The 14,668-nt window shown below is 44.6% G+C and overlaps 1 protein-coding gene across 1 annotated transcript in view; it reads left to right on the top strand.

The window, feature by feature from the left end:
- Positions 1-12,853, top strand: part of LOC144695422 (acid sphingomyelinase-like phosphodiesterase 3b) — a 39,580-nt gene extending 26,727 nt beyond the window's left edge. Inside the window, exons 6-7 of the mRNA XM_078566313.1 lie at positions 8,994-9,127; positions 12,331-12,853. Coding sequence (XP_078422439.1) covers positions 8,994-9,127; positions 12,331-12,696 — 500 coding nt within the window. The 3' untranslated portion in view covers positions 12,697-12,853. The remainder of the gene's footprint in view (positions 1-8,993; positions 9,128-12,330) is intronic.
- The last annotated feature ends 1,815 nt before the right edge of the window (positions 12,854-14,668 follow it).

Raw genomic sequence — 14,668 nt, 5'->3', positions numbered from 1 at the left:
TCTGCAGTCCAATAAAATGGTGGCGGACTTGAAGCCTGTGCTGGGGGGCTGGCGGGGGGAGGGTAAGGTATGGAGCGCTTGGTGGCCCTTTGGTGTCTCTGCGATTCTTCCATGGGCAGGCAGGCTAGGAGCCTGACCCCAATCATATCACTGTGGCTGCGCCTGATCTATCTTAGTTGCAGAGGCATGGTCAGTTTATACAGGTGGCCCTAAGGCTTGGCTATTTCCCTCGCTTACCCTGCCCCCCCCCCACCTCAATTTGCCTGTGTGCGGGATGCAGCGCCAGGGCAGCACTCGACCCGACCCCCCCCCCACCCCCCCCACCCCCCCCCCACCCCCCCCCCCACCCCCCCACCACCCCCCCCCACCCCCCACCCCCCCCCCACCCCCCCCCCCCACCCCCCCACCACCCCCCCACCACCCCCCCCCCCCCCCCCACCACCCCCCCCCCCCCACCACCCCCCCCCCCCCACCCCCCCCACCCCCCCCACCCCCCCCACCCCCCCCCACCCCCCCCACCCCCCCCCACCCCCCACCCCCCCCCCACCCCCCCCCCCACCCCCCCACCACCCCCCACCACCCCCCCCCCCCCCACCCCCCCCCACCCCCCCCACCCCCCCCCCCACCCCCCACCCCCCCCCCACCCCCCCCCCCCACCCCCCCCCCCCCCACCCCCCCCCCCCACCCCCCCCCACCCCCCCCCACCCCCCCCCACCCCCCCCCACCCCCCCCCCCCACCCCCCCCCCCCACCCCCCCCCCCCACCCCCCCCCCCCCCCACCCCCCCCCCCCCCCCCCCACCCCCCCACCCCCCACTTCAGCAGTCATTTTCGAGGCTGGCCAGCACTTGCCCCCAGATACCCCCCCACCCCCTCAGCAGTCACCTGCGGGGCCAGGCATCAGTTTCCCTGCCCTGTGGTGCCCCTGAGGCCTGTAAACAATGGGTGAGCTGTGGAGAACGCTGCTGCTCACTCACCTCGGTTCCCCCTAAAGTGAATGCCTGCGTGCTGTTGTGAAACACGTCGGCGTGCTTTCCCGCTGATGTGGACGGATGATACGGACGGGGTTCCAAGAGCCTGGCGGGATGGCCTTTTAATTATATGCTAATGTATTACAATTAGCTCCCCGCCAACCGATGGCAGGAAATGTGGCCCCGCCATTGGCGGGCTGAGTGGAAGATCGTGACCTGCTTTCACGCCGCTGTGAGGTGGGTCCCGCCCTATTTCGTGCACGTCACTTATCACCCCTGCCGCCAGCAGGCTCAGAAAATTCTACCCATAGTAAGAGAGTAAGCAAGGAAAATTCAGTATGGCATATCAAGTTTCTCTTTCCTTTGTGAGCCAGACTAAAGCCTTCAGTCCAAAACAAAAACAGAATTACCTGGAAAAACTCAGCAGGTCTGGCAGCATCGGCGGAGAAGAAAAGAGTCGACGTTTCGGGTCCACACGACCCTTCAACAGAACTGAAGTATAGTTAGGAAAGGGGTGAAATTTAAGCTGGTTTAAGGTGGGGGCGGGGAGAGAGAAGTTGAGGGTGGGGTGGTTGTGGGGATAAGCAAGCAGTGATAGGAGCAGATAATCAAACGATGTCACAGACAAAAGGATCAAAGAGGTGTTGAAGGTGGTGATATTATCTAAGAAAAGTGCTAATTAAGACTAATACCTTAATTCTTAATTAGCACTTTTCTTAGATAATATCACCACCTTCAACAAAGTGCTAATTAAGACTAATACCTTGTCAGTCTTTCCACCCCACCCCCACTAGAGCTGTACCTTGAGTGTCCTGCCATCCATTCTTAATTAGCACTTTTCTTAGATAATATCACCACCTTCAACACCTCTTTGATCCTTTTGTCTGTGACATCTTTTGATTATCTGCTCCTATCACTGCTTGCTGGTCCCTACAACCACCCCACCCTCAACTTCTCTCTCCCCCCGCCCCACCTTAAACCAGCTTATATTTCACCCCTCTCCTAACTATACTTCAGTTCTGTTGAAGGGTCGTGTGGACCCGAAACGTCGACTCTTTTCTTCTCCGCCGATGCTGCCAGACCTGCTGAGTTTTTCCAGGTAATTCTGTTTTTGTTTTGGATTTCCAGCATCCGCAGTAGTTTTTTGTTTTTAAAGCCTTCAGTCAGTGGCTTCTCTGATTATCTGCATGAGCTACCACTCTGTGAAACAGACTGTTCCAGTCTACCACACGGTGAAACAGACTGGAACAATTTTACTTTAAATAATTGAGCAGGAAAACTACTGGATGGGGTGTAAATCTGGTTTTACACCCACCCAGTTTCACTCCTGTCAAAGTTCAACCTGATTCTGTGGGCAGGATTTTCAGGTTGTTGGGCAGGCCCGGGAGAGCCTGGGAAATGGGCCGCTGCTCCCGATCGATCCACGACCAGGATTTAACGGCCAGCCAGCGTGAAAGGTGCACTGAAAGGCCCGGCGCTGCCAGGGTGGGGGGCTGGAAGAGGGCGAGCGCTGAAGTCAGCACGGTTGAGGGGGAGCTCGCAATGAAAGCTCCCTGAAGGCAAAGAGCTGCCTCAGGGAGCTGAAGAATTTTAAAGCCAAAAATAAACTATGAAATTCTGAAAAAAATTTCCACCCATAAGAATTACTCACCTAAACATATTTGATGGTAAAAATTCTGCCCAAACATTTTTTTTTTAGCTAATATTGGAAACCTCATCCCGCCCTTGGATGAGGTTTCCTCAAAAATCCAAAGACCGTCTGGCCGAATCGCCCGCCCGCCAACCATAATGTTGGACGGGCAGCGAAAAATCCTGGTCAGTTACTACATGAACGGCCTTAATAGGCCTCTTAATTGTCGGTGGGCGCGCTGCTGACTATCGCGTGTGCCCACCGACCGAAATATCACCCGAGTGCGCAATGACGTCGGATGCTCGCCTGCTGTTTCATGCTTGGACATGTCGGACATGCACTTGCACGCTGAGCGAAAAATCCTGCCCTGCGTGTTTTTTTTACCCATCAAGTCTGGTTAAAATTAACACCCCACTACTCCTACCCTCCCATTACGCTCTCCACCCCCCCCGCCCACCTACCCACCCCCATAGAGTGTGCAGAGGTTTAAATCACTTAAGACTATTCTCAATCAGTGTCTCAGAATGTAATTGTGTGATGAACAGTAGTTGGAAAACAATCTTTGCAAAGCCACCCAGTCAGGCATCGGTGAAGCACATCTGCTTCCTCCCTAGCCTACTGAGGAGCTCTGGTCAAGATGATAAGGTCGGCTGATCATTTCAAATCAAGGCAATGGAACAAATAAGTGGCTTTAATGCTTTGGACCAAAAGTATTGCTTTCCAGTTAGTAAATTTTGTATTGAAATTGAGAAACCAGGATCAAAGACCTTGGCCAGAATTTTACTGCCCCGCGGGCAGGTGCATGCCTGACCTGTCTGGCTGGGTAATAGCTCGAGATGACATCAGGCGAGTGTCCTTCTGTCATCGCGCGATATCTTGCTCAGCCGGCACGCGCGCCCGACGACAATTGCAATGAAGCCCATTAAGGAGGCAATTGGAAGTGATTTTTCGTGACCCGTCCACTTTTATGGTTGGCGGACAGGCCAATCGGCCAGGCGGCCTTTGCCTTTTTGCTCAAACCTCAGTCCCAGGCGAAATGGAACCTCTGTGGGGAAATAAAATAAAAGAGCTATCTGGGGATATCTCCAGATAACTGTTTGTTATGGGGTATGCTTTAAAGTGCTTGATTGTACTGCACGGCATATTTTGCAGCATTTTTGTTGTTTTGTTTATCTCTGAAGGTCTGCAGCTCCCTGGGGCATCTGTCTGCCTTCAGGGAGTTCACTGGAAGCGCTCACCTGCACCCGCGGTGATATCAGCGTCCGCCCTCTCCCCGCCCCCACCGGCAGCGCTGAGCCTTTCCTGTCTGCTCCCAGGCCCGCCAATCGCATGTGCCCAATAAGCAAAAAAATTCAGCCTTTAAAGCAAAAGATCCCAAAGTTGAATGCCTCCCCACTTGCCTTCCTATTAAGGATGGCGGGCGGGCCTAACGAGAGGGCTGGCAGCTCTGGAACCTTGGCAGATGGCCACTGCTGAGGCAGGCAGGAGAACCTGAGGATGCCTCAAAATGGAGGCACCCTCAGAGACTTAGAAATAAATATTTATTTCAGAGCGGAGAAGCCCCCTCAGATCAAAGGGGAAAGCAGTCTGGAGGGATTGTTGGGGACACTGGCTTGGTCTTTCCTTCCTGCATCTCCTTAAATTAATAGACCCTCAACCTACTGAAGGGGGGCTCCCTCCATTAAGCTGGTGGCCTCCAAACATGACTACTCAGCCAGCAGCAATATAACTCTTTTCGAGTCACAGCCAGCAGCAATATAATTCTTTCGAGTTATCAACAGTCACAGATTGCAACTCTTTTGAGTACATTCACAGTTCTTGGTTTCCGGGAAACTCTTTCGAGTTATCAACAGTCACAGATTGCAACTCTTTCGAGTACAATCACAGTTCTTGGTTTCCGGGAGTGGGACATGAACCCACAACCCTCTGATTCAAAGGCGAGGGTGCTACGAACTGAGCCACAGCTGACACCTATCTGCAAGCCCAAACAATCCCCCTTAATTGGGGCCTTAAGTAGTCAAATTGGCTGTCTGCCTGTGTGGAGCAGGCAGCCAATCCACATCCTAGCCTGCCCCTGGGAATCCTCCCCAGCAGCAGGAAGGCATTGAGGAGATGGCCCAGCCCCACTCCTCACTATTTCCCCAGCCCCCTCCCCCACTTCTACTCCTACCAGGGAAAAATCTGCCCAACATTGGAGTGGAAAACAGAACTGATACTTCACCTTGTGATTGACACAAAAGATTGCAATTCTTGTACTTGACTCATTTAATTTTTGTCAACCATCAAATAAACTTTCCAGGAACTATGGAAAATGGAATCTTTACTCAAAGGCTTGATAGGAAAACATCCAGAAACCAAAAAATACAATTGAGTAGTCAGCACAGATTTCAAAAGCGAAGGTTACACTTGACTAAACTTATTGAATTCTTTGAAGTAACAGAAAAAGGAGATTAGGGTACTATAGTACATTAATATATTTGGATTTTTCAAAGGCCTTTGATAAAGTCGTTCTCAAAGTCTGGGTCATCCAGGTGATCCATGGGATGGTTGACATGCAATGTCACAACCGAGGCCATACAAGAGAACAGGCCAGAACCCTCATCCCTAATACTCGCCTGACATCACACAACCAGACCGGATCCCATGTATATGGCACGAGTCGTCATCAGCACAAGCGGTGCCAATATGGTTTTATAAGAAAGATTAATGTTACTGTTAAATATAACAACATACAAGACACGTGGGGCTGAAAACAAAGAGGAGTGGAGTCCAACATGAGACTGAAGCCCTCCAGCTTGGAAGCAGATATCATCTCATTGGTGTATCATCTAATGAGCATTTTATTTTCCCAATGGCAGGAAAGTGGACGAGGTAGGACTGGTAGGTGGTCCATGGGGTCTTTTGCTCTGCCTAAGTGGGTACGAAAGAAAAAGCTTGTGAACCACATCAATAAGGTACTACAAGACAGGCTCAGGACTGAGGTCAGAGCATGTGGGGTTAGGGGAATAGTTGCAAAATGGAGAGCAAAACAGAATAGGAGTCAGAGGCAGCTACCCAGACAGGCAAAGGTGGCACCATGTTGTTCACAATTTACATTAACAATTTGGACTCGAAAATCAGAAGCATAATCTCTAAAAATGTGGATGAATCCAAATTGTGAATTGTAGTTAACACAAAGGAAGAATAAAATAGCAGACATTAATAAACTTGCAAAATAGGTGTTTAATGACCAAAAGAATGTCAATATAGTTAAGGGTGAGATTCAATAAGGAGACTGCATACTGCTTAAATATTAAGAATCTCAATGATGTACAGAAGCCAAGGTATAAGAGGTACAGAAATCAATAAAAGTAGCAAGCAGGATAATAATGCCATAAAATGAAAATCAAGCACTGGTTTCATTTGCGAAAGGACAGTATTTAAACCCAGGGAAGTTATGTTAAACCTGCATAGAACCTTGGTTGGATCACAGTTAGTAGTATTTACGTTATAAAAAATACATAGAGGCATTGGAAAGGTGGAAAAAAGATTCACAAGGATAAGAACAGAACTGGGGGAAGAATTTTCCCCCCCGTCGTAGGGGAAGTGCAGCAGCAGGTGCAGGCAGGCACGCCTCTGCTATGTGCTCCCTGTGCGGGCAGGTCGGGGGGAATTCCCTCAGCCGGGAGTGCGCTCTTTTGCTCATGCGCGTGGAAGAGCACACTGATCTCCCTGAGGCTAAGTGCAAGCTTCAGGGAGATCGGCTCAGAATTAAAACTTTGAAGGTAAATGTTGAAAAAATTTCCCTGACATGTCCCCTCATGTGACACTCACATGAGTTGGGACATGTACATCACTTTAACTCAAACATTTATTAAATTTTTTTTAAACCCTCATGAAACCTCATCCCACCTGTGGATGAGGTTTCATGCTTTTTCTGAAGCCCGCCACGGTTCCCGGCCTGCCCACTGACCTTAAGGCTGGACGGGCAAGTCCATTAGTTAAGTTAATGACTTTTTAAATGGCCTCAATAGGCCATTGACAGGTCGGCGGGCGCACAGCTGATTCGGTTGCACCTCCACTGACCTGAAAATGGAGATGACGCAGGGTGACATCGGGAGTTCCGCCCGACGTCATCCCGTGTCATTTTACGCATCGGCGCACTGACCTAAAGATCCTGCCCTGGGAGTTTATAAGTATTAGGAAAGATTGAACAGGCTGGGGCTCATTTCTCTTGAAAAGTGAAGGCTGAGGGTCGATAGAGGTCGCTAAGGTAGTGGAAGGGTTTCACAGGGTGGACATGGAATAAATATTTTCACTTTGGAGGAGACCAAAAACAGAGACCATAAAAATAAGACAGTAACTAATAAATCTAATAGGAAATTCAGGAGAAGTTTCTTTACAATGAGAGAGTTTAAGAATGTGGAATTGCTGCCACAAGTAATAGTTTTTTCTTATTATTTTATGGAATGTGGGCGTCACTGGCTAGGCCAGAATTTATTGCCCATCTAAATTGCCCTTGAGAAGGTGGTGGTGAGCTGCCTTCTTGAACTGCTGCTGTCTGTGTGGTGTAGGTACACCCACAGTGCTGTTAGGGTGTTCCAGAAGTTTGACCCAGCTACATTGACGGAATGGTGATACAGTTCCAAGTCAGGATGATGTATGTCTTGGAGGGGAACTTGCGATTGGTGGTGTTCCCATACATCTGCTGCCCGTGTCCTTCTAGGTGGGAGAGGTCACAGGTTTGAAATGTGCTGTCAAAGTTGAGGCAAATAGCACAGATACATTTAACAGGAAGCTAGATAAGTACATGAGGGAGAAAGGGATAGAAGGGGATGCTGTTAGGGGTTAGTTGAGGAGGTTCATGTGGAGCATAAATGCCGACAGACTGACTGGGTCAAATGGTCTATTGCTATGCTCTACACTCAATGCAACCAATTAAATTACTTTTAAGGAAAACTATACACACAGGTCTAAATGTTCTATGAACTTAATAAACCTCAGTTTGGACTTTCCTCTTTAGTTCCACTTCTGAGTAATCCAGTAATTGCACTTAGGGAAGCGGTTCAGTGCATGATCAGTCAGTTCTGACTTCTTAGTTTGCAAAAGGTATTTTAATGTTTATAATTTGCATGGGACATTTAAATATAAACGTTTAAAATGCATAAATCTCCATGTGAATTGCAAACATTATAACAAACATTTCAAGAAGGCTTCATGAATCAGCAAACATTAACAATATTCGGTGAAATTCTGAAACTATTGGAGCACCATCATTTAAGGTATTTAATTTTTTTTTTTGCATGGACCATATATCATGGCCTCTGGACATGGTTGTCAATGATGACCTCACCCTCCAAGTACCATCACTGTAAAACTCTCTGCTGTTTTCAGGCTTATTTTTATTTACTACTGTCTGAACATAGAGTTCCAAGTTTCTGGAAGAGATAATACTGGTTTCTTCAGTTCCCAAAATAGTTAAAATTGAAAGTCATCTGCCTGGGCAAATCTAACTCCAGCTCTGAAACAAAAGATGCAATTGAAAACTTTCCAACACTCTCTATTTGTACTGAACTTAATTGCACAGGATTTCCAAAAGCAGCTTTGGTGCTTTTGCTAAATTACTGGTTACAAAGTCATGTATATTTGCACTCTCTCTAATTATCACAGTCTTAAAATGATCCTTTAGCAGGCTTTGGGGTTTTGACCAGATGAGGTAACGTGCCTTTGACTTTCTCAGCATTTTTTTCCTTGAATGCCACACATATGTTTGCATGTGTGCAGTGGAATCAGCTTCAACAACTTACCTTTATATATTGCCTTTAATTTTTCTAACATCCCACGGCGCTTTACAGTGAAATAACAAGAATGGACATTGAGCTATGAGCAAGGGTTAGGACAGGTAACTGAACACTAGGCCACAAGGATGGCTTTTGAGAAGGTTTTTAAAGGGCAGAGAAGTAAAAGTAAAAAGACAGGTATAGAGAGGAATTACCAGAGAGTGGAACTGAGGTGATTGAAGACTTGCTGGGCAAAGCAAGTTGAGGGTGGGGGGAGGGGTGCCATGTGGTGGTGTGGGCAGGTGGGTTGGACAGAAGACCACAAATGGAGAACCATTAGTGCAATGAGGAAATGCTAAGCTATGGGGAAGGTTACAGAAATAAGGCAGAGGGAGGCTGTGGAGAGACTTGAAGAGGAGAACAAGGATTTTGAATTGGACACATTGGCAGACAGGGAATCAGTGTAGGGTCAGCAAGGACAGGGTGATGGGTGACTAGGACTTAGTGAGTGACAGGAGGAACATTAAATCATTTCACTTCTGAATAACAAAGACAGAATATTGTGACTATGGGCCATGAACTTCACAACAGGTGGACAGAATGCAGTATTCTATGGACATCTGATTTTCTTCCAGGTTCTCCTATAGGAGTTATGTTTATTGCACCTGGCATTTCACCATGGAAAACAACACTACCTGGTGTGAAAAATGGAGCTAACAATCCTGGGATTCGGTTATTTGAGTATGATACAAATACATTAGAAGTCCAGGTAAGAGGGATCTGTTCTTTCTCCAGTAAATATGCCAGCACTTCATCATTTTGTAGACACACTTTAAAATGCTTACTTCCTTATTCTGATCTCCAAGTAGGTAAAAATGCCACACTTTCAGCTACCAAGTATTTCAGACCAGTAGATCCCAAACTTGATTCCTTATCTATATGGAGTTAACTGTAGCACCAGTTAAAGTGTTGCAATCGACCTCAGTATCCTCGGTTATGGAGGGGGAAATAATTAGCTATAAGTCTCAACTCCTGACAGTGGTTAAGTGATTGTTGGTAACTGCACAGGTGTGCATGCTGAATGTGGCCCCTTCCATTGAGGAATAGCACCCCTATATGCACATGACGAAAGGCCGCTTGAGCAAAGTATTGGATAGTTGTCAGCACCTGTGGAACCACATCTCAACAACAACTGCCTCCAGGAGAGTGGGGAAAATGGAATGCTTGCTTTATACAGCAGATTCAAATGTTGAGCACTACATACCCAGATATATTTACTCAGCCTTGTCCTCACTTTGGGGGTAAATGTTATCCAACTCTGCCTATGTCCAGTAAGTCCCCTGGGTGGCCAGCTCGGTGTTGACATATCACACCTGATATACATATCAGGTGTGATATGTGTTTTAGTCTCTATGTAGGTCTAAATGAGAATAAGTCATCAATCAATACTATTTCATTGACTAGGCTCCATTTCCTCTTCAGTCAGGATGCATTTAATCTTTACTTCGTCTTAACTGGTTTTACATTTGTGTCAAGCAGAATAATTATAATTATTTAATGTTTGATTTCCATTTCTAATTGGAGATTGTTTCAAATTCAAATTCAAATTTTATTATCCATCAGAAATTCATTGCGGGTGCACTGCTCATTAAAAATCTCACACAAACATATAGCTAACAACGAAAAAGAAAAACTATATCATAAACGATGATCCATGTTAAATTCTATGTCACCGCAATGCAGTGCCATCTTATCTCTTCATCTCAAACAAGAAATAAACTACTTTAGTTAAATGAAGTATTCCCCCATTCCATGTGTTCCTATAGTAGTTTACAATTTTCTAGTTCATACTGAGAGGGACGTAGATTGGATTTCCAAAATTAAATGTGGGCAAATATGCATTTTAGTCTCTAACTTTGTCATAAAAACTATCAAGGAAGCCTGTTCTTCAAGAAAACAAACTATACCTTTTCTTCTGTGACCTTGTTGTGATAGACTGAGTTTGATAAAGTGGACATCTCTCTTTACTACTGTAATTGTTTTTAATGGAACAGTTCATTGGCACAGATTTTGTGATCAGTGGCGAAGCAATGGTGTTGATCTCGAAGGAAGCTGCACTGAGAGTTCTCGCAATCTCCGTGGCGAGAGCTTTAAGTTTCTCACCTTGTAATTGGTTGTAGTTTGTTTTAACGGTGATTCTCAGTGTTAAGCTGCAGTGATGTCATCAAGCTTTTCAAGCAACCAATCACATTAAAGAATTCTCACGGACAGCCAGCCAGGAAATGAAAAGCATAATAACCAAACCACTTCTTAAAGATTTTACACAGTGTGAAATAAAGTTTGAGAGTACATATTGGGTGAAGGTAGAAGCTGAAATATCATGAAACACTTCAATTTTAAAAAAATATTTTTAAAAATCTACTTTATAAAAATCTAATATTTAATCATAATGGAGACATTGAACAACAATGCACATGTTTTTTCAGGGCCAGATCAGTTGTTCAGCAGTAGTTATTGCTCAGATCACCATTTAAAAACCCAGTTACACATCATTGAACATGGGGAGCTGGTGGCGTAGAGATATTGTCCCTGGACTAGTATTCCAGAGACCCAGGGTAATGCTCTGGGGACACAGGTTTTAAACCCACCATGGCAGATGGTGGAATTTGAGTTCAATCAATAAAAAATCTAAAAATCTGGAATTAAAAGTCTCACAATGACCATGAAACCATTGTCAATTGTCATAAAAACCCATCTGGTTCATTAATGTCCTTTAGGGTCCTTACCTGGTCTGGCCTACATGTGACTCCAGTCCCACAGCAATGTGGTTGACTCTGAAATGGCCTAGCAAGCCACTCAGTTTTATCAAAACTGTTAGAAAGTCAGTAAGGGTACCTAGACCACATGGACTGCAGCAGTTTAAGAAGGCAGCTCACCACCACCTTCTCAAGGGCAAATAGGGATGGGCAATAAATGCTGGCCTAAGAAGTGACACTCAAATCCCATAAATGAATTTTTAAAAAATCATTGAACATCTCTTTTTATGAGATTTATAACAGTGATATAAGAGCAGAAAAGGAGAATTTATCATCATATAAATTGATTGCACTGATTGCCAGCTCTCAGGGAAGGATGGGTGTCGGGGTTCAAAGTGCACCTGTGAACAGACTACAACTTCAGTAATTCTATGTTCATTGAGGCATAGAGTACAAAAGCAAAGAGGTTATGGTGAACCTTTATAAAACACTGGTTCAGGAATTGGAGAGGGTGCAGAAAAGATTCACAAAAATGGTTCCAGGAACGAGAGACTCAGTTATGAGGATAGGTTGGCAAAGCTGGGGCTGTTCTCTTTAGAGCAGAGAAGGCTGAGAGAATTGATAGAGGTGTTCAAAATCATGAGGGGTCTGAACAGAGTGGATAGGGAGAAACTGTTCCCATTGGCGGAAGAGTCAAGAAACAGAGGACACATATTTAAGGTGATCAGAAAAAGAAGCAATGGCAACATGAGGAAAAACTTTTGTTTAAATGCAGCAAATGGTTAGGATCTGGGATGCACTACCTGACAGTGTGATGGAGGCAGATCCAATCATGGCTTTCAAAAGGCAATTGGATAATTATCTGAAGAGAAAAATTTTGCAGGCCAACAAGGAGAAGACAGAAAAGACAAAACGGACAGGACATGCCAAGTGACTTCATCCTGTGCTGTAATCATTCCATAATTTGCATCTGGCGATGCTGGGGCTGTTCTCTTTAGAAAAAGTTGAGAGAAGAATTGATAGAGGTGTCCTGAAATTGTGCCCAGAATCAGACTGACTGATTGTTGTCAAAAACCCTGCAAATTTTTCATACCAAAGTCAATTTTAAAATTATTTATATGCATATTTAAGCACTCACTGCAATTTGGTTTTATGGTCATTGCTCATCAATAATTCAGTTTCACCACTGCCATAACAACATCTGACTTTACTTTAGGATATGGTGACATGCTACTTCAATTTAAGCTATGCCAACACAATAGCTCCACGATGGCAATTGGAGTACCGTTTAACAGAGGCATTCAAAGTTCCAGATGGTACAGTTCAATCTATGGAAATGGCACTGAATAAGTTATACAATAACAACTACTATCTACAGAAATATTACAAATATAATTCTGTAAACTATGATTTAACTGAATGTAACAAGGACTGCAGAATTGATCAGATTTGTGCAATCCAGGAAGTTGACTTTGTTAAATATGAAGATTGTGTAAAAAGAATGAGCTCTTCTTCCACTCTTACGGCACAAGTACCTGCGATTTCATCTCTGCTGCTTTCCATCCTGTTCCTTCAATTCTAGCATACGCCAGATCTATGTAAATGTACCAAAGTACAAGGATCCTATAAATTGTTTAATGGGCAATCTGAGAGTGACAATGATATATACTTCAAGATCCACATGTACTTTATTCAGTCTGATTAATCTAGCTTGGGTCATCGTTAAGCTAGAATAGAACAATCCATTTAGTCCTTTGACTTTGTGTATGATTGTGTAATTATTGAAAAGAAAAACGAAATGCAACTAAACAGCATCCGTGGCAGCCGGTCATTGAAAATTACCTTCATGGACTTTTCTCTGGAGACAACCAATTTCACGGCATGAAATAGAGTCATTACAACACAGGAGATGGCCATTCAGCCCATTGAGTCCATGCCACTCTCTGTAGAGCGATCCAGTTAATCCTCTGCATTATCCCTGCAGGTTTGTTTTCCTCAACTGCCCATCCAAATCCTTTTGAAATTATTGATCTTCTCCACTTCTACCACCCTTGTAGACAACGAGTTCCAGGTCATTATTACACGCTGCTTAAAAATATTCTTCCTCACAATTCCCTGTATCTCTCATCCAAAACCTAAAATTTGTGTCCCCTAGTCCTTGTATCATCAGCTAATGGGAACAGCTTTTCTTTGTCTATCTTATCTAAACCTGTATAATCTCGTACACCTCTATCAAATCTCCCCTCAACCTCCTTTGCTCCAAGGAGAACAACCCCCGCTTCTCCAATCTAACCTTGTAACTAAAATCCCTCATCCCTGGAACCATTCTGGTAAATCTCCTCTGCACCCTTTCACAATCTGCCTAAAAATCTCCAAACGTCTGTAATGGCTCCAGTCTTAGAACAGATTTTGCTTAGTTGAACGTAAAGAACTTAATAATGATTGTTAATCAATGCCTTGAAATTATTCACTTCTGTCAGAATTATACATTGTTGTTGTGCATTGTCAACCTGTGTATGCAATCTTACCAAGACTGGTGGTAAACTCAACGCACAGAGGCTGAGTTATGCTATTCAAGGCAATGGGGAAGTTGGAAGGGCAAAATGGACATTAGCTAAAAGGATTTCTGCAAAAGAGGTGCCAAGTCATCAGAAGACCTGGTTAAAAGTGGCAAACCTACCCTTCTATTGAAAGATAAGAAATGGAAAGGTGAGTAGGCAATATGGCCCCTCAAACCAGGCCCTCGCAACTTCAACCCCGACTCCACTTTCCCTCCAGATCCCTTGGAGTCCAGAAATCAATCAATCTCACCTTTGAATACACTCAAAGCCTGAGCATCCACAGCCCTCTGGGATAAAGAATTTCAAAGATTCATAATTTTCCGAGTAAAGGAATTTCTCCTTACCTCTGTATTAAATAGCTGGTTCCTTATCCTGAGAATATGCACTGACTCTCCAGTCAAGTTTAAGTGTAAATATCATTTAAGATCAGGTCCAAACATAAGCACCCAGGATGTGGCTCCAGTGTTCCAGCTGCAAGTAGGATGCACAGTGGTTGGTTTTTATTTGAATAAAGCTCTTCCGATTATTTTGGAGAAATTCTCAAAGTTTCCATTCACGTTATAGTTGAAGCTGGCTGGAATTCACTTTACTAATATGTTTTTTTCTAACTATTGCACAGAATGTTAACACAAAAACAAAATTAACTCATCTGATTAATAAATATTACATTTCTGATTAAAAAGCCATCAGTCAATTTTGATAGTTTCTTTGTACATGGTGTTAAAAATCCATGTTTTATATCGAAAATGACTTTGTGTATTGAATGGGCTGAAGCCACAGAATACGTTTTAAAAGACTGAACAACAGCATTTGAAGTGACTTAAATAGCAGTTCCTAAAGTGGCCAAACATCTTCATAACTACACCTTGCCATTTACAAAGCTACCAGAACAGAGTCTAGCTGTAGTCCACCAGAGACAATTAACTTAAACGAGTGTGGATGACTCATCTCCTGGACCATTCACTAAACATCCAGATGTAACCTGTCAATTCG

Source organism: Cetorhinus maximus, chromosome 21 (assembly GCF_964194155.1).
Source record: "Cetorhinus maximus chromosome 21, sCetMax3.hap1.1, whole genome shotgun sequence".
Taxonomy (NCBI): Eukaryota; Metazoa; Chordata; class Chondrichthyes; order Lamniformes; family Cetorhinidae; genus Cetorhinus; species Cetorhinus maximus.
This window is presented reverse-complemented; position numbering and strand designations above follow the sequence as displayed.